Genomic DNA, 23,757 nt, shown 5'->3' on the forward strand with positions numbered 1-23,757 from the left:
CTGTTGCAGGCTCTTGGTTACATATGTTTAGTTAAGCATTTGCTGACGACTGTCCTGCAAGCACATCCAGGCAACGAGGGCCGGCCGCTGTCTGCACAGATGGAATTACTGATAGCCACATTACCGCAAGTCTATTAGAGAAAGCAGCAGATGATGGGAGAACCCCAGGATGCTATAGGAGAACTCCCCAGTGACTCACACGGATGAAGTTTCCTTGAGGGTAACACACAGAAGTGTCAGTAGAGGACAGTATGAGGTGTTAGCCTCCACCTGCTCGCCCACTGCTGAATCAGCTGCTCACCGTCGGGTCTAATCGTGTATGTTAGGAAAATCTGCCTCGCGTTCCCCAGTTTCCCAGGATGGGCCGTGTTTGTGTTAGCTGAATACTGAATGGACGTCATTCTGACCAATGGCATCACCAAAGGAAATGATGTCGCTAGCAAACTGCAGGCTCTATAACACACAAAGCACACCTGACATGTATAGATTGTAAGCTCTTTTGGGCAGAGACATTTTTACCTTCTGTTTCATGTTGCTGGTCGTTATGTACAGTATATCAGTATTCTCTCAGTGTACAGCAATAAAGGCAAAATATAAAATTAATAATAATATAGATTTACAAGGCAGAACACCAGTATGGATACGTCTCCTCAGAGGGCCTAATTCAGACCTGATCGTAGATGGCTAAATTTAGCACATCTACGATCAGGTTCAGAGACAGGTGGGGAGGGGTACGGCCAGGACAGGGCTAGTCCGCCCCGAATGTCTGGCCGCCGCCCGCCCCCCGCATGGACTGCGTTGCCCGGTCCGCACCCCCAAAACGGCGGGCCAACGCCGCCGGCCAGCCCTCTCCCACTCAGTGACCTCCTCTGCCTGTCAATACGGCAGAGGCGATCGGTGGGTAGAGATGCCAATCGCATCTCTGGCATGCGCCGGCGCATGCACAGTTCAGACCTTATTGGCAATCAGGTCTGAATTAAGCCCATAGTTCAATAAAGTACTACAATCGGGTTCCGTTATTCCTCTAAATAAGGGGAGTAATGCATTTTCTAACACCGGTAAAATCATGTACAGAGGAAGGTTATTCAGAGATGTTAGCAAACCATAAAAACACACTAATGGGCAACACCAAGCTGCACTGCAGGTGGAGCAGATGTAACATGAGCAGAGAGAGTTAGATTTGGGTGCGGTGTGTTCAATCTGCAATCTAATTTGCAGTGTAAAAATAAAGCAGCCCGTATTTACCCTGCACAGAAACAAAATAACCCACCCAAATCTAACTCTCTTTGCACATGTTGCATCCGCCCCACCTGCAGTGCACATGGTTTTGCTAATTAGTGTGCTTTTTTTGGTTTGCTGACAACTCTGAATAACCTCCAGAATGCGGCTACTGAGATAGAACACATTGGTTCCGATAACCCCACAGCAACTTGTGCCGGTTTTTGTTAACGCCACTGGTAACCACCTACGAGTGGAGCTGCTTTCCGACACGTGCTGAGCAGAACCCGGACATCACATGGAATAAGGTCAACTGATCTGTATGGGAATGGAAATGATGGCACAATGCAGATTAGAACGAAATGCGGCGCCTGATGCTTCCGCGTTGCAGGCGCAGCATACAATGTGTATATTGCATGTGTGTGCATCTGTGCTGGTAGACTGCCCCTATCTGGAGCATAGTTTCATCATCATCATTAGTGCGCAACTGCGTCAGCCCGATACCAGGTGCAAAAGATTTGCGCTCCTGGCCAGCCCTGCATAAGCCGCAATTGCTCCCGGCCCTCCCTGAGCTGTGCCGGCGTGAGGACGCCCCGGTGCAGGCCGGTCACACCCCGTCAGTCGCAAGTGAGGAGGCGACTGAAATGCGTATGACCCTGTATCACCCGTACCTGCTCATGCTCAGCTTCAGAGCGCACGTAGTATAAAAAGACGCAACAAACTCCCCGCAATGAGGCCTACGCATCAGAGTCCACATTATGCAACAAAATGCGCAGGGGCTTATTCTCTTGGGTTTACTATTGTTTCCCAAGTTCTGCGTACACTTCTGCATAGAGATCAATTGCCCTCATATAACGTCTAGGCCGCATCCAACACACATCACCGCTCAGCCTGGACGTAGAACTGACACTTCGCCGTAACAAATCACTATGTTGTGTCGTTAACATCTCAGGTCTTTTTGAGCAGAACCTTCAATGAATCATCAGACTGTGGCCCAGATTTATCAAGCCTTGGAGAGTGATAAACTGCACGGTGATAAAGTAGCAAGCAATCAGCTCCTAACTGTCATTTTTCAAACACATCCTGTAACATGGCAGTTAGGAGCTGATTGGTTGGTACTTTAGCACCGTGCAGTTTATCACTCTCCAAGGATTGATAAATCTGGGCCTGTGTGTTTATACTTGTGTCTCAGCGTAGTACTCAGTACTCCTCCTTGCTGCGGTCATGCTATACCGGGGGCTCGGTGACACACTGTATTTTCCTGCGCTGACATAAATCACACTTGTGTGTGAGGCCAGTGAGTGTGTACAGTGTTATTCCTACTGTCACGGTCATTAGCTGGCTGTGGTCCTTGGTGTGACTTGTATGATTAATGTGTGCGGCTGGGTGACCCCCGCATTGTGTCGGTGCTCAGAACGGACAATGGAGCCATCAGAGGCACAGGGCACTGAGAATGGCATTCTGGGAGATCCTCAGCGCGGTTCAGGAAATACACAGCACACACCCCGGGGGTCTCAGTGTGTTCTTTTTGGCTCCACCGTAACATGGAACAATGCAGCGCTGTCTGCGGAACGTGGACGTGGGCTGAAGCCGGAGCCAATTGCCTACAGCGCAATATAGGAGACGCTTATGTGAGCAGCGATGGAAATGTCAGCTGCAAGTCGCAGCTTCCTCCAGAGCACGCCGAGGCTCGCTGGGATCGTCCCCTGCCAGAGCGGGCGAGTGTGTGCGGAATAGCAATTAGCTGAGACACACGGAGGGTTATACACTGTGCTAGCTGCAGGTGCAGCCGTCTCTATACAGCGCTCGTTTATTTCCACGGTTGTTTTTTTTTTTTTCATTTTGGACCATGAATCCTTCTCTCCAAATGCCCCACTTCCTAACAAAGCGTCTCTGGTGCAGAATAAACCTCTCCGCTTATTCCCAAAAGTCCATTTACGAGTCTGAAAATGGCCGAGGAGCAGCGCAGGCTCAACTGTGGTTCCCGGCGGCCCCTCAGTATGCCAAAGTGCGCCCAAGTCTCCTCTGTAGCGCGCAGGTTTGCGGAAGAAGATGGCGGCACTTGGGGAGCTAGATCATTGAAACGAGATGAATGTGCAGAGGGGGGCACGGGCGTTTGCAAGACTTGATTTGTGACGCCAGCGCACGACTGGGCGTCTTCAGGTCTTGTCTTTAATGGGGCGTATTTGCTGCTTCATCTCGCTTTGCTAGGCGCACTGAAGTAGAAGGCATTGTACACAAGGAAAGAGACACGGGGTCATTCCGACCTGATCGCACGCTAGCTATTTTTTGCTTTGCTGCGATCAGGTCAAACCTCGGCAAATCTGCGCATGCGTATGCACCGCAATGCGCAGGCGCGTCGTACGGGTACAAAGCGGATCGTTGCTGAGCGATGGATTTAACGAAGAATCCATTCGCACAGCTGATCGCAAGGAGCTTGACAGGAAGAAGGCGTTTGTGGGTGGCAACTGACCGTTTTCTAGGAGTGCTGTGGAAAAACGCAGGCATGTCCAAACGTTTGCAGGGCGGGTGTCTGACGTCAATTCCGGGACCGGACAGGCTTAAGTGATCGCAGCGGCTGAGTAAGTTCACACCTACTCAGAAACTGCACAAACTGTTTTTGTAGTGCTCGGCTGCACATGCGATCGCACACTTGCAAAGCGAAAATACACTCCCCTATAGGCGGCGACTATCTGCTCGCGGCGTTAAAAAAATAGCTAGCGCGCGATCAACTCGGAATGACCCCCGCAGTCCCTGTGTCTTCCCTTGTGCTATTGATGTTATAAATAAGGTTAAACTAAGCAGTGTTTTATAAAAAACATTTTTATGTCCGGAGCCGCTGAGAGCGGCAATGGGCCCAGGTACTGAAGGGGCGTGGCTAAATCTGGGAGCTGTAGACACGCCCCCTACAAATAAGGAAAAATAGTTTTCCCATTGCCAGCGGCTGTACAGTGGGACCCGGGGTGGGCCCCTCCATCAAGGTAATTAGCACTCGCAACCCCCCCCCCCCGCGCTATCTCAGCGCTCGTGGCTTTGTTATAGCGGTAGGAGGGTGGGATCTGATATGCTGTCTACACTTGTGAACAGTGTAAGGGGTCTATTCATGTAGCAGTGAAAAATGTGGAGAAGTGAGCCAGTGGAGAAGTTGACCAATCAGCATTGACGTAACATTTATAATTTGCATACTATAAAATGATACAAAGCAGCTGATTGGTTGCCCTGGGGAACTTCTCCACTGGCTCACTTCTCCACTCTTTTCACTGCTTTATGAATAGACCCCTAAGTCTTTTGCTTCTTCTGTTCATCTGCAGACAGAGGTGCATGTCTAGGTTGCAGAGGCATCTTCTGAGAGCGGAGAGCAGACCTTGATGAGCGCTGGGCAGGCCATACATGCGCGCTGATACAAAACCCATGCGTCTCATGCAGGGCCGGATTAACAATGGGGCTAATGGAGCTGCAGCTCCAGGCCCACCATCCAAAATAGGCCCACAGATTCTGTAGATGTTTTTGCTGAAGTAAACAGGAAAAAATAAATTCCTGCTACTACAGCCTGCTGTAACCTAGGGAACGCCCACTCCGGCATCAATAACACCCCCCCTCCCCTCTACCCTTGAACCCCATGCTGCAGCGCCGGTCCGTGGCACAGGCAGGGTACCCAACGGAGCAATTAGTTTTTTTATATATTTGTAAACATTGAAGCCCCGCCCACTCGCGGTATTAGGCCACGCCCCCTCCGCGGCATTATGCCCGCGATTTACTAGCCTGTCGTGAGAGGAGTCCTGCCTGCAGAAAACCCCAATGGCTGGAAAGGAGAAGGCGCTCATCACCAGGTTTCCTTGCAAGAGCCCTGACTGCAGAACAGGAAATCCATCCAGCAGCACTGCAAAGTAACTACGGCTCTGTACTTTCATCCTCCACATCTACTGTTGGCAAGACAGAACTTCAGTAACTAGGTAGGAGGTGTGTGCACCCACACTGTAGCTATACACATACTGTAATCGGGTTGGGATCGATATATATATATATATATATATATATATATATATATATATGAAAGCATACAGAAGGAAAGCACTCCCAGTGAAATAAATTATAGTCCCGGTGCCCGCAGTAGGTATTTCAAGCCGAAATCCAGTATATACACATGGGTAATCCGCAGCACACGGTCAGTAATACAAGCAAAGATATCAGAAGTACTGCAACGTTTCGATATTTATTATATCGTCATCGGGCACATTAACAAACCTTATATCCCATTTCACCCACATGGCGAGGACCGTGTCCGGAAACAGAGGGACGGCGCCAATGTATGACGTCATCACCACCCGTCCGTTGCTAGGACCAGAAGCCAAACAAAACAATTAAAAGCATGAATAAAAACACAGCTAGAGGGTATATGCAGAAGCAATCTACTGTACATAACATATTATAATATAGATAACATTATACTACAAAGTAGCACCTCAAAGAGTAACATAATAAGATATACAATTCAAATATATGCAGATATGCCAGAATATTCATTCAAACCCCTCGGTGACAGGGTTTGTAGGCAGTAAATCCACGGAGCCTCACATTTCAATAGTTTAGAAGCACGGTCACCCCTCCTTAAATTAACCGGTATATGATCAATGATCATATACCATAACGTAGCCAAACTGTGACCCGCCTGCATATAATGACAGGCCACCGGTTGGTCTCTATGATTGGTGGAAATAGCTTGTCGTATTGCATACCTGTGTGTGGCCATACGTTCTCGCAGGGTGCGTTCAGTTTTCCCTACATAACTGAGTACGCAGGAACAAGTAATAAGATACACAATGTAGCGTGTAGTACATGACACGCGATGTTTAATATAAAACTTCTTACCACTATATGGATGGCAAAAACTGTCGCCCACAACAACAGAGCGACAGGTAGCGCAATCCAGACAGCGGTAGCAGCCATTTTTACGGTTAAGAAAACTTTTAGCAGTCTGCGGCTGCTGAATGCCGGTGACGTCTGTACGCATAACAATATCTCTGATGTTACAGCCACGAGAATAACAATTCATAACTCTAGTCTCGGAAAGGTTTAAAACTCCATCAGACTGGACTATGGGGGTAATTCCAAATTGATCGCAGCAGGATTTTTGTTAGCAAATGGGCAAAACCATGGCCCTCATTCCGAGTTGATCGGTCGCAAGGCGAATTTAGCAGAGTTACACACGCTAAGCCGCCGCCTACTGGGAGTGTATCTTAGCATCTTAAAATTGCGACCGATGTATTCGCAATATTGCGCTCACAAACTACTTAGCAGTTTTAGAGTAGCTCCAGACTTACTCTGCCTGTGCGATCAGTTCAGTGCTTGTCGTTCCTGGTTTGACGTCACAAACACACCCAGCGTTCGCCCAACCACTCCCCCGTTTCTCCGGCCACTCCTGCGTTTTTTCCGGAAACGGTAGCGTTTTCAGCCACACTCCCATAAAACGGCCTGTTTCCGCCCAGTAACACCCATTTCCTGTCAATCACATTACGATCGCCGGAGCGATGAAAAAGCCGTGAGTAAAAATACTATCTTCATAGCAAAGATACTTGGCGCAGTCGCAGTGCGAATATTGCGCATGCGCACTAAGCGGAATTTCACTGCGATGCGATGAAAAATACCGAGCGAACGACTCGGAATGAGGGCCCATATGCACTGCAGGGAAGGCAGATATAACATGTGCAGAAAGAGTTAGATTTGGGAGGGTTATTTTGTTTCTGTGCAGGGTAAATACTGGCTGCTTTATTTTTACACTGCAAATTAGATTGCAGATTGAACACACCACACCCAAATCTAACTCTCTCTGCACATGTTAAATCTGCCTCCCCTGCAGTGCACATGGTTTTGCCCATTTGCTAACAAAGGCCCTCATTCCGAGTTGTTCGCTCGGTAAATTTCTTCGCATCGCAGCGTTTTTCTGCTTAGTACGCATGCGCAATGTTCGCACTGCGACTGCGCCAAGTAAATTTGCTATGAAGATAGTATTTTTACTCACGGCTTTTTCTTCGCTCCGGCGATCGTAGTGTGATTGACAGGAAATGGGTGTTACTGGGCGGAAACACGGCGTTTTATGGGCGTGTGGATGAAAACGCTGCCGTTTCCGGAAAAAACGCAGGAGTGGCTGGAGAAACGGAGGAGTGTCTGGGCGAACGCTGGGTGTGTTTGTGACGTCAAACCAGGAACGACAAGCACAGAACTGATCGCAGATGCCGAGTAAGTATGAAGCTACTCTGAAACTGCTAAGACGTGTGCTAATCGCAAAATTGCGAATACTTCGTTCGCAATTTTAAGAAGCTAAGATACACTCCCAGTAGGCGGAGGCTTAGCGTGAGCAACTCTGCTAAATTCGCCTTGCGAGCGATCAACTCGGAATGAGGGCCAAAGTTCCTGCTGCGATCAACTTGGAATTACCCCCTATGGGCCACAATTTCTTGCTAATCTGACTGATGGTACCACTAAAAGGGTTAAAATGATTAACCCAGGGCATGACAGAATCCACGTGCCCCTTCTTTTTAGGTTGCAATAATTTAGAACGTGGAATACGCAATGCCCTCTCTTTAGCTTTATTTAAATGACACAATTCATAGCCTCTTTGTAAGAAATTAACAATCTGTTTATCAATGTTAGCAATAGCGAACATTAGCAAGAAATTGTGGCCCATAGTCCAGTCTGATGGAGCTTTAAACCTTTCCGAGACTAGAGTTATGAATTGTTATTCTCGTGGCTGTAACATCAGAGATATTGTTATGCGTACAGACGTCACAGGCATTCAGCAGCCGCAGACTGCTAAAAGTTTTCTTAACTGTAAAAATGGCTGCTACCGCTGTCTGGATTGCGCTACCTGTCGCTCTGTTGTTGTGGGCGACAGTTTTTGCCATCCATATAGTGGTAAGAAGTTTTATATTAAACATCGCGTGTCATGTACTACATGCTACATTGTGTATCTTATTACTTGTCCTTGCGTACTCAGTTATGTAGGGAAAACTGAACGCACCCTGCGAGAACGTATGGCCACACACAGATATGCAATACGACAAGCTATTTCCACCAATCATAGCGACCAACCGATGGCCCGTCATTATATGCAGGCGGGTCACAGTTTGGCTACGTTACGGTATATGATCATTGATCATATACCGGTTAATTTAAGGAGGGGTGACCGTGCTTCTAAACTATTGAAATGTGAGGCTCCGTGGATTTACCGCCTACAAACCCTGTCACCGAGGGGTTTGAATGAATATTCTGGCATATCTGCATGTATGAATTGTATATCTTATTATGTTACTCTTTGAGGTGCTACTTTGTAGTATAATGTTATCTATATTATAATATGTTATGTACAGTAGATTGCTTCTGCATATACCCCCTAGCTGTGTTTTTATTCATGCTTTTAATTGTTTTGTTTGGCTTGTGGTCCTAGCAATGGATGGGTGGTGATGAAGTCATACATTGGCGCCGTCCCTCTGTTTCCGGACGCGGTCCTCGCCATGTGGGTGAAATGGGATATAAGGTCAGTTGTATGTTTGTTTGTTAATGTGCCTGATGACGATATAATAAATGTTGAAACGTTGCAGTACTTCTGCTATCTTTGCTTGTATTCCTGACCGTGTGCTGCGGATTACCCATGTGTGTGTGTGTATATATATATATATATATATATATATATAATAAGCTATTTTCTCTAACGTCCTAGTGGATGCTGGGGACTCCGTCAGGACCACGGGGAATAGCGGCTCCGCAGGAGACAGGGCACAAAAGCAAGCTTTTAGGATCACATGGTGTGTACTGGCTCCTCCCCCTATGACCCTCCTCCAAGCCTCAGTTAGGTTTTTGTGCCCGTCCGAGAAGGGTGCAATCTAGGTGGCTCTCTTAAAGAGTTGCTTAGAAAAAGTTTTTAGGTTCTTTATTTTCAGTGAGTCCTGCTGGCAACAGGCTCACTGCATCGAGGGACTTAGGGGAGAGAATTTCAACTCACCTGCGTGCAGGATGGATTGGATTCTTAGGCTACTGGACACCATTAGCTTCAGAGGGAGTCGGAACACAGGTCTCGCCCTGGGGTTCGTCCCGGAGCCGCGCCGCCGCCCCCCTTGCAGATGCTGAAGATTGAAGAGGTCCGGAACCAGGCGGCAGAAGACTTTTCAGTCTTCCTCAGGTAGCGCACAGCACTGCAGCTGTGCGCCATTGTCTGTCAGCACACTTCCCACAGCGATCACGGAGGGTGCAGGGCGCGGGGGGGGGGGCGCCCTGGCAGCAATGTAGAATACCTGTATGGCGAAAAATACATCACATATAGCCCTTGAGGCTATATGGATGTATTTAACCCCTGCCAGACTTCACAATCTCCGGAGAAGAAGCCCACCGAAAAGGGGGCGGGGCCTATTCTCCTCAGCACACAGCGCCATTTTCCCTCACAGAAAGGCTGAGGGGAAGGCTCCCAGGCTCTCCCCTGCACTGCACTACAGAAACAGGGTTAAAACAGAGAGGGGGGGCACTGATTTGGCGATATACATATATATTAAATGCTATATGGGAGGAACACTTATATAAGGGTTGTCCCTGTATAATTATAGCATTTTGGTGTGTGCTGGCAAACTCTCCCTCTGTCTCCCCAAAGGGCTAGTGGGTCCTGTCCTCTATCAGAGCATTCCCTATGTGTGTGCTGTATGTCGGTACGTGTGTGTCGACATGTATGAGGAAAATGTTGGTGAGGAGGCGGAGCAAATTGCCTGTAATGGTGATGTCACTCTCTAGGGAGTCGACACCGGAATGGATGGCTTACTTATGGAATTACGTGGTAATGTCAACACGCTGCAAGTGGGTTGACGACATGAGACGGCCGGCGAACAAATTAGTACCGGTCCAGGCGTCTCAGACACCGTCAGGGGCTTGTAAAAACGCCCATTTACCTCAGTCGGTCGACATAGACCCAGACACGGACACTGATTTCAGTGTCGACGGTGAAGAAACAAACGTATTTTCCTTTAGGGCCACACGTTAAGGGCAATGAAGGAGGTGTTACATATTTCTGATACTCCAAGTACCACAAAGAAGGGTATTATGTGTGAGGTGAAAAAACTACCTGTAGTTTTTCCTGAATCAGATAAATTAAATGAAGTGTGTGATGATGCGTGGGTTTTCCCCCGATAGAAAATTATTGGCGGTATACCCTTTCCCGCCAGAAGTTAAGGCGCATTGGGAAACACCCCTCAGGGTGGATAAGGCGCTCACATGCTTATCAGAAAAATATCCTAAAAAGTATACACACACATGCTGGTGTTATACTGTGACCAGCGATCGCCTCAGCCTGGATGTGCAGAGCTGAGGTGGCTTGGTCGGATTCCCTGACTAAAAATATTGATACCCTTGACAGGGACAGTATTTTATTGACTATAGAGCATTTAAAGGATGCATTTCTATATATACGAGATGCGCAGAGGGATATTTGCACTCTGGCATCAAGAGTAAATGCGATGTCCATATCTGCAAGAAGATGTTTATGGACACGACAGTGGTCAGGGGATGCAGATTCCAAACGGCACAAAGATGTATTGCCGTATAAAAGGGGAGGAGTTATTTGGGGTCGGTCCATGGGACCTGGTGGCCACGGCAACTGCTGGAAGATCCACCGTTTTTTACCCTAAGTCACATCTCTGCAGAAAAAGACACCGTCTTTTCAGCCTCAGTCTTTTCGTCCCTATAAGATATCTGCCCAGGGATAGAGGAAAGGGAAGAAGACTGCAGCAGGCAGCCCATTCCCAGTAACAGAAGCCCTCCACCGCTTCTACTAAGTTCTCAGCATGACGCTGGGACCGTACAGGACCCCTGGATCCTACAAGTAGTATCAAAGGGGCACAGATTGGAATGTCGAGGCGTTTCCCCCCTCGCAGGTTCCTGTAGTCTGCTGTACCAATGTCCCCCTCCGACAGGGAGGCAGTATTGAAAACAATTCACAAGCTGTATTCCCAGCAGGTGATAATAAAATTACCCCTCCTACAACAAGGAAAGGGGTATTGTTCCACACTATAGGGTGGTACTGAAGCCAGAAGGCTAGGTGAGACCGATTCTAAATCTGAAAAATTTGAACACTTACAAGGGTTCAAATCCAGATGGAGTCACTCAGAGCAGTGATAGCGAACTGGGAACAAGGGGACTATATGGTGTCCCGGGACATCAGGGATGCTTACCTCCATGTCCCAAAATTTGCTTTTCTCACCAAGGGTACCTCAGGTTCGTGGTACAGAACTGTCACTATCAGTTTCAGACGATGCCGTTGGAGTGTCCAAGGCACCCCGGGTCTTTACCAAGGTAATGACCGAAATGAGGATTCGTCTTCAAAGAAAATGGACGACCTCCTGATAAGAACAAGGTCCAGAGAACAGTTGGAGGTCGGAGTAGCACTATCTCAAGTAGTTCTACGACAGCACGGGTGGATTCTAAATATTCCAAAACCGCAGTTGTTCCGACGACACGTCTGCTGGTCCTAGGGATGATTCTGGACACAGTCCAGGAAAAGGGTGTTTCTCCCAGAGGAGAAAGCCAGGGAGTTATCCGAGCTAATCGGGATCCTCCTAAAACCAGGAAAAGTGTCAGTGCATCATTGCACAAGAGTCCTGGTAAAAAATGGTGGCTTATTACGAAGCGCTTCCATTCGGCAGATTTCACGCAAGAACTCTTCAGTGGGATCTGCTGGACAAATGGTCCGGATCGCATCTTCAGATGCTTCAGCGGATAACCCTATATCCAAGGACAAGGGTGTCTCTCCTGTGGTGATTACAGAGTGCTCATCTTCTAGAGGGCCGCAGATTCGGCATTCAGGATTGGATGCTGGTATCCACGGAGGCCAGCCTGAGAGGCTGGGGAGCAGTCACACAGGGAAAAAATTTCCAGGGAGTGTGATCAAGTCTGGAGAATTCTCTCCACATAAATATACTGGAGCTAAGAGCAAATTTGTAATGCTATAAGCTTAGCAAGGCCTCTGCTTCAAGGTCAGCCGGTATTGATCCAGTGGGATAACATCACGGCAGTCGCCCACGTAAACAGATAGGGCGGCACAAGAAGCAGGAGGGCAGTGGTCAAAACTGCAAGGATTTTTCGCTAGACGGAAAATCATGTGATAGCACTGTCAGCAGTGTTCATTCCGGGAGTGGACGACTGGGAAGCAGACTTCCTCAGCAGGCACGACCTCCACCCGGGAGAGTGGGAACTTCATCGGGAAGTTTTCCGCATGTTTGTGAACCGTTGGGAAAGACCAAAGGTGGAAATGATGGCGTCCCGCCCGAACAAAAAACGGGACAGGTATTGCGCCAGGTCACGAGACCTTCAGGCGATAGCTGTGGACGTCCTGGTAACACCGTGGGTGTAACAGTCGGTGTATGTGTTCCCTCTTCTGCTTCTCATAACCAAGGTATTGAGAATTATAAGACGTAGAGGAGTAAGAACTATACTCGTGGCTCCGGATTGGCCAAGAGGGACTTGGTACCCGGAACTTCAAGAGATGCTCACAGAGGACTAATGGCCTCGGGAGCTAAGATGGGATTTGCTTTCAGCAAGAACCATGTCTGTTCCAAGAGGAACCGTGGCATCTGCCTCTAAGAAAGGACCTGCTCCAGCAGGGACCTTGTCTGTTCCAAGACTTACCGCGACTGCGTTTGACGGCATGGCGGTTGAACGCCGGATCCTAAGGGAAAAGGCATTCCGGAAGAGGTCATACCTACCCTGGTCAAAGCCAGGAAGGAGGTGACCGCACAACGTTATCACCACATGTGGTGAAAATATGTTGCGTGGGTGAGGCCAGGAAGGCCCCACGAAAAAATTTCAACTAGGTCGATTTCTGCACTTCCTGAAAACAGGAGTGTCTATGAGCCTCAAATTGGGGTCCATTAAGGTTCAAGTTTCGGCCCTGTAGATTTTCTTCCAGAAAAAAAATTGGCTTCAATTCCTGAAGTCCAGACGTTTGTCGAGGGAGTATTGCATATACAGCCCCTTGTGTGCCTCCTGTGGCACCGTGGGATCTCAACGTAGTGTTGGGATTCCTCAAATCATATTGGTTTGAACCGATCAAATCTGTGGATTTGAAATATCTCACATGGAAAGGGACCATGTTGTGGCCCTGGCCTCGGCCAGGCGATTGTCAGAATTGGGGGCTTTGTCTTAAAAAAAGCTCATATTTGTTTTTCCATTCGGACAGGGCAGAACTGCGGACTCGTCCCCAGTTTCTTCCTAAGGTGGTGTCAGCGTTTCGCCTGAAACAACATATTGTGGTGCCTGCGGCTACTAGGGACTTGGAGGACTCCAAGTTGCTAGACGTTGTCGGGGCCCTAAAAATATATATATATATATATATATATATATATATATATTTCCAGGACGGCTGGAGTCAGAAAGTCTGACTTGCTGTTTATATTGTATGCACCCCAAAAGATGGGTGCTCCTGCTTCTAAGCAGACTATTGCTCGTTGGATTTGTAGTACAATTCAGCTTGCACAGTCTGTGGCAGGCCTGCCACAGCCAAAATCTGTCAATGCCCATTCCACAAGGAAGGTGGGCTCATCTTGGGCGGATGCCCGAGGGGGTCTCGGCTTTAAAATTTTGCCGAGCAGCTACGTGGTCAGGGGGGAACACGTTTGTAAAATTCTACAAATTTGATACCCTGGCTGAGGAGGACCTGGAGTTCTCTCATTCGGTGCTGCAGAGTCACCCGCACTCTCCCGCCCGTTTGGGAGCTTTGGTATAATCCCCATGGTCCTGACGGAGTCCCCAGCATCCACTAGGACGTTAGAGAAAATAAGATTTTACTTACCGATAAATCTATTTCTCGTAGTCCGTAGTGGATGCTGGGCGCCCATCCCAAGTGCGGATTGTCTGCATTACTTGTACATAGTTATTGTTACAAAAATCGGGTTATTATTGTTGTGAGCCATCTTTTTTAGAGGCTACTTCATTGTTATCATACTGTTAACTGGGTTCAGATCACAAGTTGTACGGTGTGATTGGTGTGGCTGGTTTGGGTCTTACCCGGGATTCAAGATCCTTCCTTATTGTGTACGCTCGTCCGGGCACAGTACCTAACTGAGGCTTGGAGGAGGGTCATAGGGGGAGGAGCCAGTACACACCATGTGATCCTAAAAGCTTGCTTTTGTGCCCTGTCTCCTGCGGAGCCGCTATTCCCCGTGGTCCTGACGGAGTCCCCAGCATCCACTACGGACTACGAGAAATAGATTTATCGGTAAGTAAAATCTTATTTTTCCGGCACTCCAGTCATGCAATAACCGGCTCCGGTGCCCTCCTCTGGGGTGCAGTCCCCGATAATATGAATATCCAATACGGCAGGCGGCACTCAGAGACTTGTACTTAGCTGTAAGTATGCATTAATACCACGTAGGGTGTTCTTTATTGTGACTGCCTATTTAAGGTCACTGTTTGACACATTGTTTTGTCTGAAGAAAGGGAGAAGTCCCCGAAACGTCACAATAAAGCACACCCCACAGGGTATTTATGCATACTTACAGCTAAGTACAAGACTGAGTGCTGCCTGCCGTATTGGATATATATATATATATATATATATATATATGGATTGGGTAGTGGGAGTATGGCGCCACAGGTGTATGTGAGCAGATAGCTTATTATAGTATAATACTTTGGTTCAAGACACTCCTTTTAATAATATAAGGTGTCAGCTAACCCCTAAATACTCGGCAGGGATAAGCTGCCTTTAGAGTTAAAATGTGGAAAAAAAGGGGGGGTAGGGGTATCAGCGACTTACAGTGTCTAATATATTGATATAAATATGAAGAATATTCCAGGATACGGTTTAGAAAAAAAGGTAACAAAATATTTATTTATACAATTTAAAACATAATGATGGGATAAAAAAATAGATGAAGTCTGATGGACGAAACGCGTTGGATGTACCTCTACTGACTCTCCGTTTTTAAAGATAAGCATCATTCTCTTATCCTAAAATATCTTTTATCAGTACAATATTGTTTTTACTGATTTTATGTGATTCAGGGTTCTAGCTAAATTATATATTTTTTATCTATTCTTTTGGTATTATCAAGCTTTTATATTCTATATTCTTATCCCATCATTATGTTTTAAATTGTATAAATAAATATTTTGTTACCTTTTTTTCTAAACCGTATCCTGGAATATTCTTCATATTTATATCAATATATTAGACACTGTAAGTCGCTGATACCCCTATCCCCCCTTTTTTTCCATATATATATATATATATATATATATATAGAAAAACAAATGGTGCCGGCTCTCCCATCAGCTGTGCAATCATGCACCGGGTGTCCGCATATAAACAGCAGTATGTACAAAACAATGAGCGGCACTCACGGCGTCTTGTTAAATGATGCAGTCAGAGACAGTCAGTCCTTAGCAACGTTTCAATGCTTTATGCATTTTTCTCAAGCTAAGGACTGACTGTCTCTGACTGCATCATTTAACAAGACGCCGTGAGTGCCGCTCATTGTTTTGTATATATATATATATATATATATACAGTATATATATATATATATATTTTATATAAAATATAAACACAGAAACGTTTTCTTACAAATCCTGAATTTGCCCCTGGCCAGTGGATCTAATGCCGCCAAAGATGTTTAGCATATGATGGTAGTGCAGTGGGCAGATGCGATGGGCCAAGTGGTTCTTATCTGCTAAAATCACGCAATTTGGACTTTTTTTTGTTCCCAGAGTATTACTAACCTCAATAACATAAATGTTATTTTATTAATAATCCATAGTTAATTTTTTTTGTGCCCCACGGCACAGACCCCCCCCCCCCCCCATATCAGTAGTCACACCCCCACCATACTGGTCACACTCCCTGTGGCGGCGCACAGTAGGCCCTTTATAAATTTCAGCTCCAGGCCCATCAGGACCTTAATCTGGCACTGGTCTCATGGTGCACTATGCAAATGAGGCCCAGCCACTGTTTAGTTCCAAAAATCGTAATAATTCCACCCTGCATATTATATGGGGCTTTACAGCTTTCTAATGTGCGCAGTGGGGGGTAGGCAACATGTAGGCTTCTAGATTTTGGTCCCAGCTAGCATCAACCTCAGACTGGCATGGTGTGCTGGGACTTGTAGTTCCATAACAGCTGTACAGTCACATGTTGCCTCTCACCTCCAGCTAAAGCGTGTTTGGAGCTTAACCTTCCTCCTCCCAAGATGCAGCACCCTGGAACCCCCACAATACCCCAGTTTCCCATTCCCTCTTGCTCTGGTAATTAACTAAACACCCTGGAGAAGTTTAAATGAATACACAACTCATTGCAGTGTATCTATATCACTGAATGGGCAGTGTCTACTGTGGCACGAGGTAGGGGTTAATACACATAAACAAAATAATTAATGCCGTGCTCCTCTAGGTGCTCCTCATTCATGCAGTGCTCCTCTAGGTGCCCCTCATTCATGCAGTGCTCCTCTAGGTACCCCTCATTCATGCAGTGCTCCTCTAGGTACCCCTCATTGATTGAGTCCTCCTCTAGGTGCTCCTCATTCATGCAGTGCTCCTCTAGGTGCCCCTCATTAATGCAGTTCTCTTCTAGGTGCCCCTCATTCATGCAGTGCTCCTCTAGGTGCCTCTCATTGATGCAGTGCTCCTCTAGGTGCCCCTCATTGATGCAATGTTCCTCTAGGTGCCCCTCATTGATGCAGTGCTCCTCTAGGCAACCCTCATTGATGCAGTGCTCCTCTTTGATGCAGTGCTCCTCTAGGCGCCCCTCATTGATGTGGTGCTCTTCTAGGTGTCCCTCATTGATGCAGTGCTCCTCTAGGTGTCCCTCATTGATGCAGTGCTCCTCTAGGTGTCCCTCATTGATGCAGTGCTCCTCTAGGTGTCCCTCATTGATGCAGTGCTCCTCTAGGTGTCCCTCATTGCTTCAGAGCTCCTCTAGGTGCCCCCATTGATGCAGTGCTTCTCTAGGTGTCCCTCATTGATGCAGTGCTCCTCTAGGTGCCCCTCATTGACGCAGTGCTCCTCTAGGTGTCCCTCATTGATGTAGTGCTCCTCTAAGTGTCCCTCATAGCTTCAGAGCTCCTCTAGGTGCCCCCCATTGATGCAGTGCTTCTCTAGGCGCCCCTCATTGATCATGTGACATTAGGAGGCACGAGTTACAGATTTGCTTATTAAATATTGATAGGTCATATAAATGACATTTGGTAACATTCCCAAACATACGTGTAACAGTTTGCACAGCCAGATAGGCTTATGGTATTTGTATATAACCTGTAACGTCAGGTAGCTGACTGGAAGATTTACTGGCTATCGTTACAGGCGGACATCAATTTCCGGGAACTGGAAGGCAAACACCGGCTCCGCCATGCTGGAGCAGATTGCCATGACGGACAGGTTAGTCACACACACCTCTACAACAATTATTATGTAAACAGCTCAAAAATGTACAAAGCTTATTAGCCATTAGATACACTCTCCCAGAGAATGTATCTGACAATATGAAGAGACCCACGAGAGGCCCATTTATCATTAAATGTTTGCGGCTTATTCCCGAAAACACCCATTTCCATGAGGTAACCGGAAATAATTAGTATCCCCCAAATGTATGACCGAGGGACTGCGTATTGGGGATATCCCTCGATTCCCGGCCGCAGCAGCAAACCCAATACACATCACGCCCAGATAGCATTGAGTATGGGATTCATGATAAATAGACCCCATAGTGGTAATAATGGGCCGACAAGTTCTCTACTGGTTTTCCATTACGCAGTCTATGAGGAATTATAAGAGTATATGTGTTTGTTTCTCTCCTATCGCAGATACCGGCTGTGGGCAGACTCCTGCGCTGAAATATTCGGTGGTCTGGACATCTGCGCGGTGAAAGCCGTACACAGCAAGGACGGAAAGGATTACATCATCGAGGTCAGTTACTGAAGTCGTTTTCCATGGTCGCTGAGCGAAAAAACAGCAGCATCTGCCAAATGCAATATGAAAGGAGAGGATTCTTCAGTCCTATTAAGAAGAGCCAATAGCTAGAACAGGTGGATGAATAAGAGCCTAACATCGTAAAATGAGAGACAGGCATCTGTCTAGGGGACGGCAGGGAAGTGTGGCCCCAGGGGGATTCTGGGAGATGACAGTATTATTGCTATTTACTTTTATTCATAAGGCGCCACAAGGTGTACGCAGCGTCGGCAGTAGCCAGTAGTAGCAGAAATAGCGAAGGACGGGCACGGCGGAGCCCACTGTACCCCAGTGGATCCATACTGTGTCGAAGCCTCAAATCACTATTTGGAAAGCACAGTCTAGGAGTTATGTGATTCAGGGGCAGATGTATTAACCTGGAGAAGGCATAAGGAAGTGATAAACAACAAAACAAGTGATATGTGCAGGGTGATAAACAAACCAGCCAATCAGCTCCAATATGTAAATTAACAGTTAGGAGCTGATTGGCTGGTGCATTTATTACCTTGCACATATCACTGGTTTATCACTTCCTTATGCTTTCTCCGGGTTAATACATCTGCCCCTCAGTTACTATACATTCAGTTATTATGTACAGGTAATATACATTTGTAGTGATGGGGGAAAGCTTATCGGCGCTTAACCGCGATACCAATTTGTACTAGGATGCAGACCAGGATGTTTATGAATGAGCAATTAAAAGGTCTCCTTTTTCTAGACACTCCGTTTAAAATATTCGGGCGTCAGCTACACCTTAAAGAAAGAAGCATTGGTAAGGTGCTTCATGTACAGTGTAAAAGAAAAAGAGGATAAGGTGATTTAAGCGACCAGTGGTGTCTTAAACTAGGAGGAGACTCAATTTAAAAGTAAAAAATATTTTAAGAAAATGTAATTGGCACCAACACAAAAGTAAGTAAAATAATAGCCCTTTACAAGGAGCCAAAATATTAGTTAGAAATCACTAGAACTGCATATAAAACATAAGTTAGTATAAAATTAATAGTACAAACTTAGATAAGACAGGAGGAAAAAATGTCCTAACAGTAAAAAATTGGAAATAAGATCGGCATAAAAAAAGTGTATAAATAAGGTTCTTAGCTTTTTGAGAGGGTATGTATCATAGCACCCAACGCGTTTCGTCCTATCTGGACTTCATCAAGAGACCCCTTGATGAAGTCCAGATAGGACGAAACGCGTTGGGTGCTATGATACATACCCTCTCAAAAAGCTAAGAACCTTAGGTAATATACATTTATACATAAAAAAAATTCCTGCAAGAGATTCTAGTGTCAACCAATAGAGAATTTCCGTTGCTAGGCGTTATAACAATTGATGTCCTACATCTGTGGTTCTCAAACTGTGTGCCGTGGTCCCCTGGGGTGCCTCAGGACACTTGCAGGGGTGCCCTGGGTTGGTGGTCCAGGACCAATTCAAATTATTCATGGTCAATATAAAAGGCAAAACCAGTGCTGGTGGCTGACAGTCATAAACTATGTGGACAAACAGAAGCAAATCCTGTCCCTCACCACATAACTGACCCTAAGGATGACATTTAGGACGGTATTCAAATGATATATCACACCCAATCCCCTTTCTAAAGTGATCCCCGTTATCGCGCATATTGCGCCCATAGTAATCAGGTTTAGTTGCATATAGGGTTGGGCGCCTTCACTACCCCGGCACATTATAGAGAGCGCTGTGACTGCCCGTACAGCACATTATAGAGAGCGCTGTGACTTCCCGTACAGCACATTATAGAGAGCGCTGTGACTGTCCGTACAGCACATTATAGAGGGCGCTGTGACTGCTTGTACAGCACATTATAGAGAGCGCTGTGACTGCCCGTACAGCACATTATAGAGAGCGCTGTGACTGCCCTTACAGCACATTATAGAGAGCGCTGTGACTGCCCTTACAGCACATTATAGAGAGCGCTGTGACTGCCCTTACAGCACATTATAGAGAGCGCTGTGACTGCCCGTACAGCACATTATAGAGAGCGCTGTGACTGCCCTTACAGCACATTATAGAGAGCGCTGTGACTGCCCGTACAGCACATTATAGAGAGCGCTGTGACTGCCCGTACAGCACATTATAGAGAGCGCTGTGGCTGCCCGTACAGCACATTATAGAGAGCGCTATGACTGCCCTTACAGCACATTATAGAGAGCGCTGCCCGTACAGCACATTATAGAGAGCGCTGTGGCTGCCCGTACAGCACATCATAGAGAGCGCTGTGGCTGCCCGTACAGCACATTATAGAGAGCGCTGTGACTGCCCGTACAGCACATTATAGAGAGTGCTGTGGCTGCCCGTACAGCACATTATAGAGAGCGCTGTGGCTGCCCGTACAGCACATTATAGAGAGCGCTGTGGCTGCCCGTACAGCACATTATAGAGAGCGCTGTGGCTGCCCGTACAGCACATTATAGAGAGCGCTGTGGCTGCCCGTACAGCACATTATAGAGAGCGCTGTGACTGCCCGTACAGCACATTATAGAGAGCGCTGTGACTGCCCGTACAGCACATTATAGAGAGCGCTGTGACTGCTCGTACAGCACATTATAGAGAGCGCTGTGAGTATCCGTAAAGCACATTATAGAGAGCGCTGTGACTGCCCGTACAGCACATTATAGAGAGCGCTGTGACTGCCCGTACAGCACATTATAGAGAGCGCTGCCCGTACAGCACATTATAGAGAGCGCTGTGACTGCCCGTACAGCACATTATAGAGAGCGCTGTGACTGCCCGTACAGCACATTATAGAAAGCGCTGTGGCTGCCCGTACAGCACATTATAGAGAGCGCTGTGGCTGCCCGTGCAGCACATTATAGAGAGCGCTGTGACTGCCCGTACAGCACATTATAGAGAGCGCTGTGACTGCCCGTACAGCACATTATAGAGAGCGCTGTGAGTATCCGTAAAGCACATTATAGAGAGCTCTGTGACTGCCCGTACAGCACATTATAGAGAGCGCTGTGACTGCCCGTACAGCACATTATAGAGAGTGCTGTGACTTCCCGTACAGCACATTATAGAGAGCGCTGTGACTGCCCGTACAGCATATTATAGAGAGCGCTGTGACTGCCCGTACAGCACATTATAGAGGGCGCTGTGACTGCCCGTACAGCACATTATAGAGGGCGCTGTGACTGCCTGTACAGCACATTATAGAGAGCGCTGTGACTGCCTGTACAGCACATTATAGAGAGCACTGTGACTGCCTGTACAGCACATTATAGAGAGCGCTGTGACTGCCCGTACAGCACATTATAGAGAGCGCTGTGACTGCCTGTACAGCACATTATAGAGAGCGCTGTGACTGCCCTTACAGCACATTATAGAGAGCGCTGTGACTGCCCGTACATCACATTATAGAGAGCGCTGTGACTGCCCGTACAGCACATTATAGAGAGCGCTGTGACTGCCCGTACAGCACATTATAGAGAGAGCTGTGACTGCCCGTACAGCACATTATAGAGAGCGCTGTGACTGCCCGTACAGCACATTATAGAGAGCGCTGTGACTGCCCGTGCAGCACATTATAGAGAGCGCTGTGACATTATAGAGAGCGCTGTGACTGCTCGTACAGCACATTATAAAGAGCGATGTGACTGCCCGTGCAGCACATTATAGAGAGCGCTGTAACTGCCCGTACAGCACATTATAGAGAGCGCTGTGACTGCTCGTACAGCACATTATAAAGAGCGCTGTGACTGCCCGTACAGCACATTATAGCTTCCTGCTATTGCTGTCTGCAGTAACCTTCGCTGCGTTAACTGAGAGCACCAACGTCACGTGCTGCATACCACATGCAAAGGACGAATGGCAGATTGCTTCGACATTGAGGGGTTTATTTACTAAGCCTTCAATGGAGATATTGCCGCTGGAGATAAAGTACCAGCCAATCGGATTCTGTAATTTTTCAAACACAGCCTGTGGCATGGCAGTTCGGAGCCAATTGGCTGCTACTTTGGGCCAGATGTATGAAAGTGCGCTGTGGTTTCTGCTGACCACAGCGCACCTTAAGCCTGTATGTTGCGCTTCCCCCTAATGTATGAACGGAGTGTTAACGCCGTGTGCATTGTCCGCCGCGCGCCCCCACCGCTTACCGCTTTCCCGCAGTGGTGACTGTCAAACGCAGGGCAGAGGCAATGTATGATTGCCTCTGCTGTGACTTTTCGACTCTTAAATACAGAGATGAAGAAATGGAGCACCTGACAAATGCGCAAAGATGGCTGCCTAAACTGTATCCACCAAGAAGGGATGTCTCCCACTCCCCAAAATAACAGACTTCTATGTAAAATTGGGTGGTAACAGTATTGGGCGCCAAACCCAAATGACAAATTATGCAATGAACAAATGTGTAAGGTCACAATCACGCAACACCCATAAATCAAATAGTGGGGTACATTCCTTAATAGTACTTGAGTTCAAGCATGTAGAGAGACCTCTGCTTTCCTCTTGGATCAGCGGACACTTGTTATCACGATTTTCAGTCGTCCAATGTCATAAAAAAACAAGAGGTGGAGAGCATCTCGTGTAACACCGTTTTATTCTTTTAACAAAATTTTTCATAAAAAACATCTAAAACATGTCTCCTTATCCAATAAAACCAGAGCACATGCAGCCGGTGCACAGCTAAACTGAGTGTAAGAATGGATAATTACCAGATGGTCAGAGGAAACAAAGTCCTCAATACAGCAAAGGTCTTAAATACCAGTCAGCCTCCCGGGAAATGGCGTTCTGGGTTTTGCGGCAATCACCTCTCCCACAGACAGCAAGATGTCACCTCTAACTGCGCCAACGCGTTTCAGGCCTTTCTAGGCCCTTTTTCAAGGCAGATGTGCTCACTCCTAACAGTTTACCCCTTTTATTTCCTGACTCCAGGAAATAAAAGGGGGAAACTGTTAGGAGTGAGCACATCTGCCTTGAAAAAGGGCCTAGAAAGGCCTGAAACGCGTTGGGGCAGTTAGAGGTGACATCTTGCTGTCTGTGGGAGAGGTGATTGCCGCAAAACCCAGAACGCCATTTCCAGGGAGGCTGACTGGTATTTTCGACTCTTAAGTCCGCCGGGCCGGAACGCCTCCCCCGGCCAGGCGCTGTGTGTTACCCTCAATCGTGGATGTGTTGTCGTTTTTTTTGTTAATGAAATTGAGATGAAAAAACTTTATTGTTCCGGGACAAACACTTCCTCAAACCTCCGGCGGCGCATGAGCTGGAGGCCGCTAGCAGTGCCTGCTGGAAGGAGGGGAGAAGGGCGCATGCGCACAGACTGCAGCGCCGATAACAGTCTCGCCGATGTGGAAGAAGGCATATCACACTACAGGTGACATAACGCCCTCCCACATCGGCAGGCATGCAAATAATACATTGTGGCGGCGGGTGGGGGCGTATCACCACGATAATGTGGTGATACGCCCCCAGGCACATTACGTCCGTTAGGACGTTTTTCATACATCACCCCCTTTATCTCCAGCGATTTTATCTCCATCCAAGGCTTAGTAAATACTAAATAGACCCCTAAGTCACATGTCGCATACAACACGCATTGCCCCGTTAGGA

The 23,757-nt window shown here is 47.3% G+C and overlaps 1 protein-coding gene across 3 annotated transcripts in view; it reads left to right on the forward strand.

Annotated features, from left to right (window-relative positions):
* SYN3 (synapsin III) overlaps nt 1-23,757 on the forward strand; it is a 346,396-nt gene that overhangs the window by 307,728 nt on the left and 14,911 nt on the right. For all 3 annotated transcript variants that reach the window (XM_063929040.1, XM_063929038.1, XM_063929039.1), the window contains exons 9-10: nt 17,548-17,622; nt 18,048-18,150. In XM_063929040.1, the coding sequence (XP_063785110.1) occupies nt 17,548-17,622; nt 18,048-18,150 (178 nt within the window). The remainder of the gene's footprint in view (nt 1-17,547; nt 17,623-18,047; nt 18,151-23,757) is intronic.

This window comes from Pseudophryne corroboree, chromosome 6, assembly GCF_028390025.1.
Source record: "Pseudophryne corroboree isolate aPseCor3 chromosome 6, aPseCor3.hap2, whole genome shotgun sequence".
Lineage (NCBI taxonomy): Eukaryota > Metazoa > Chordata > Amphibia > Anura > Myobatrachidae > Pseudophryne > Pseudophryne corroboree.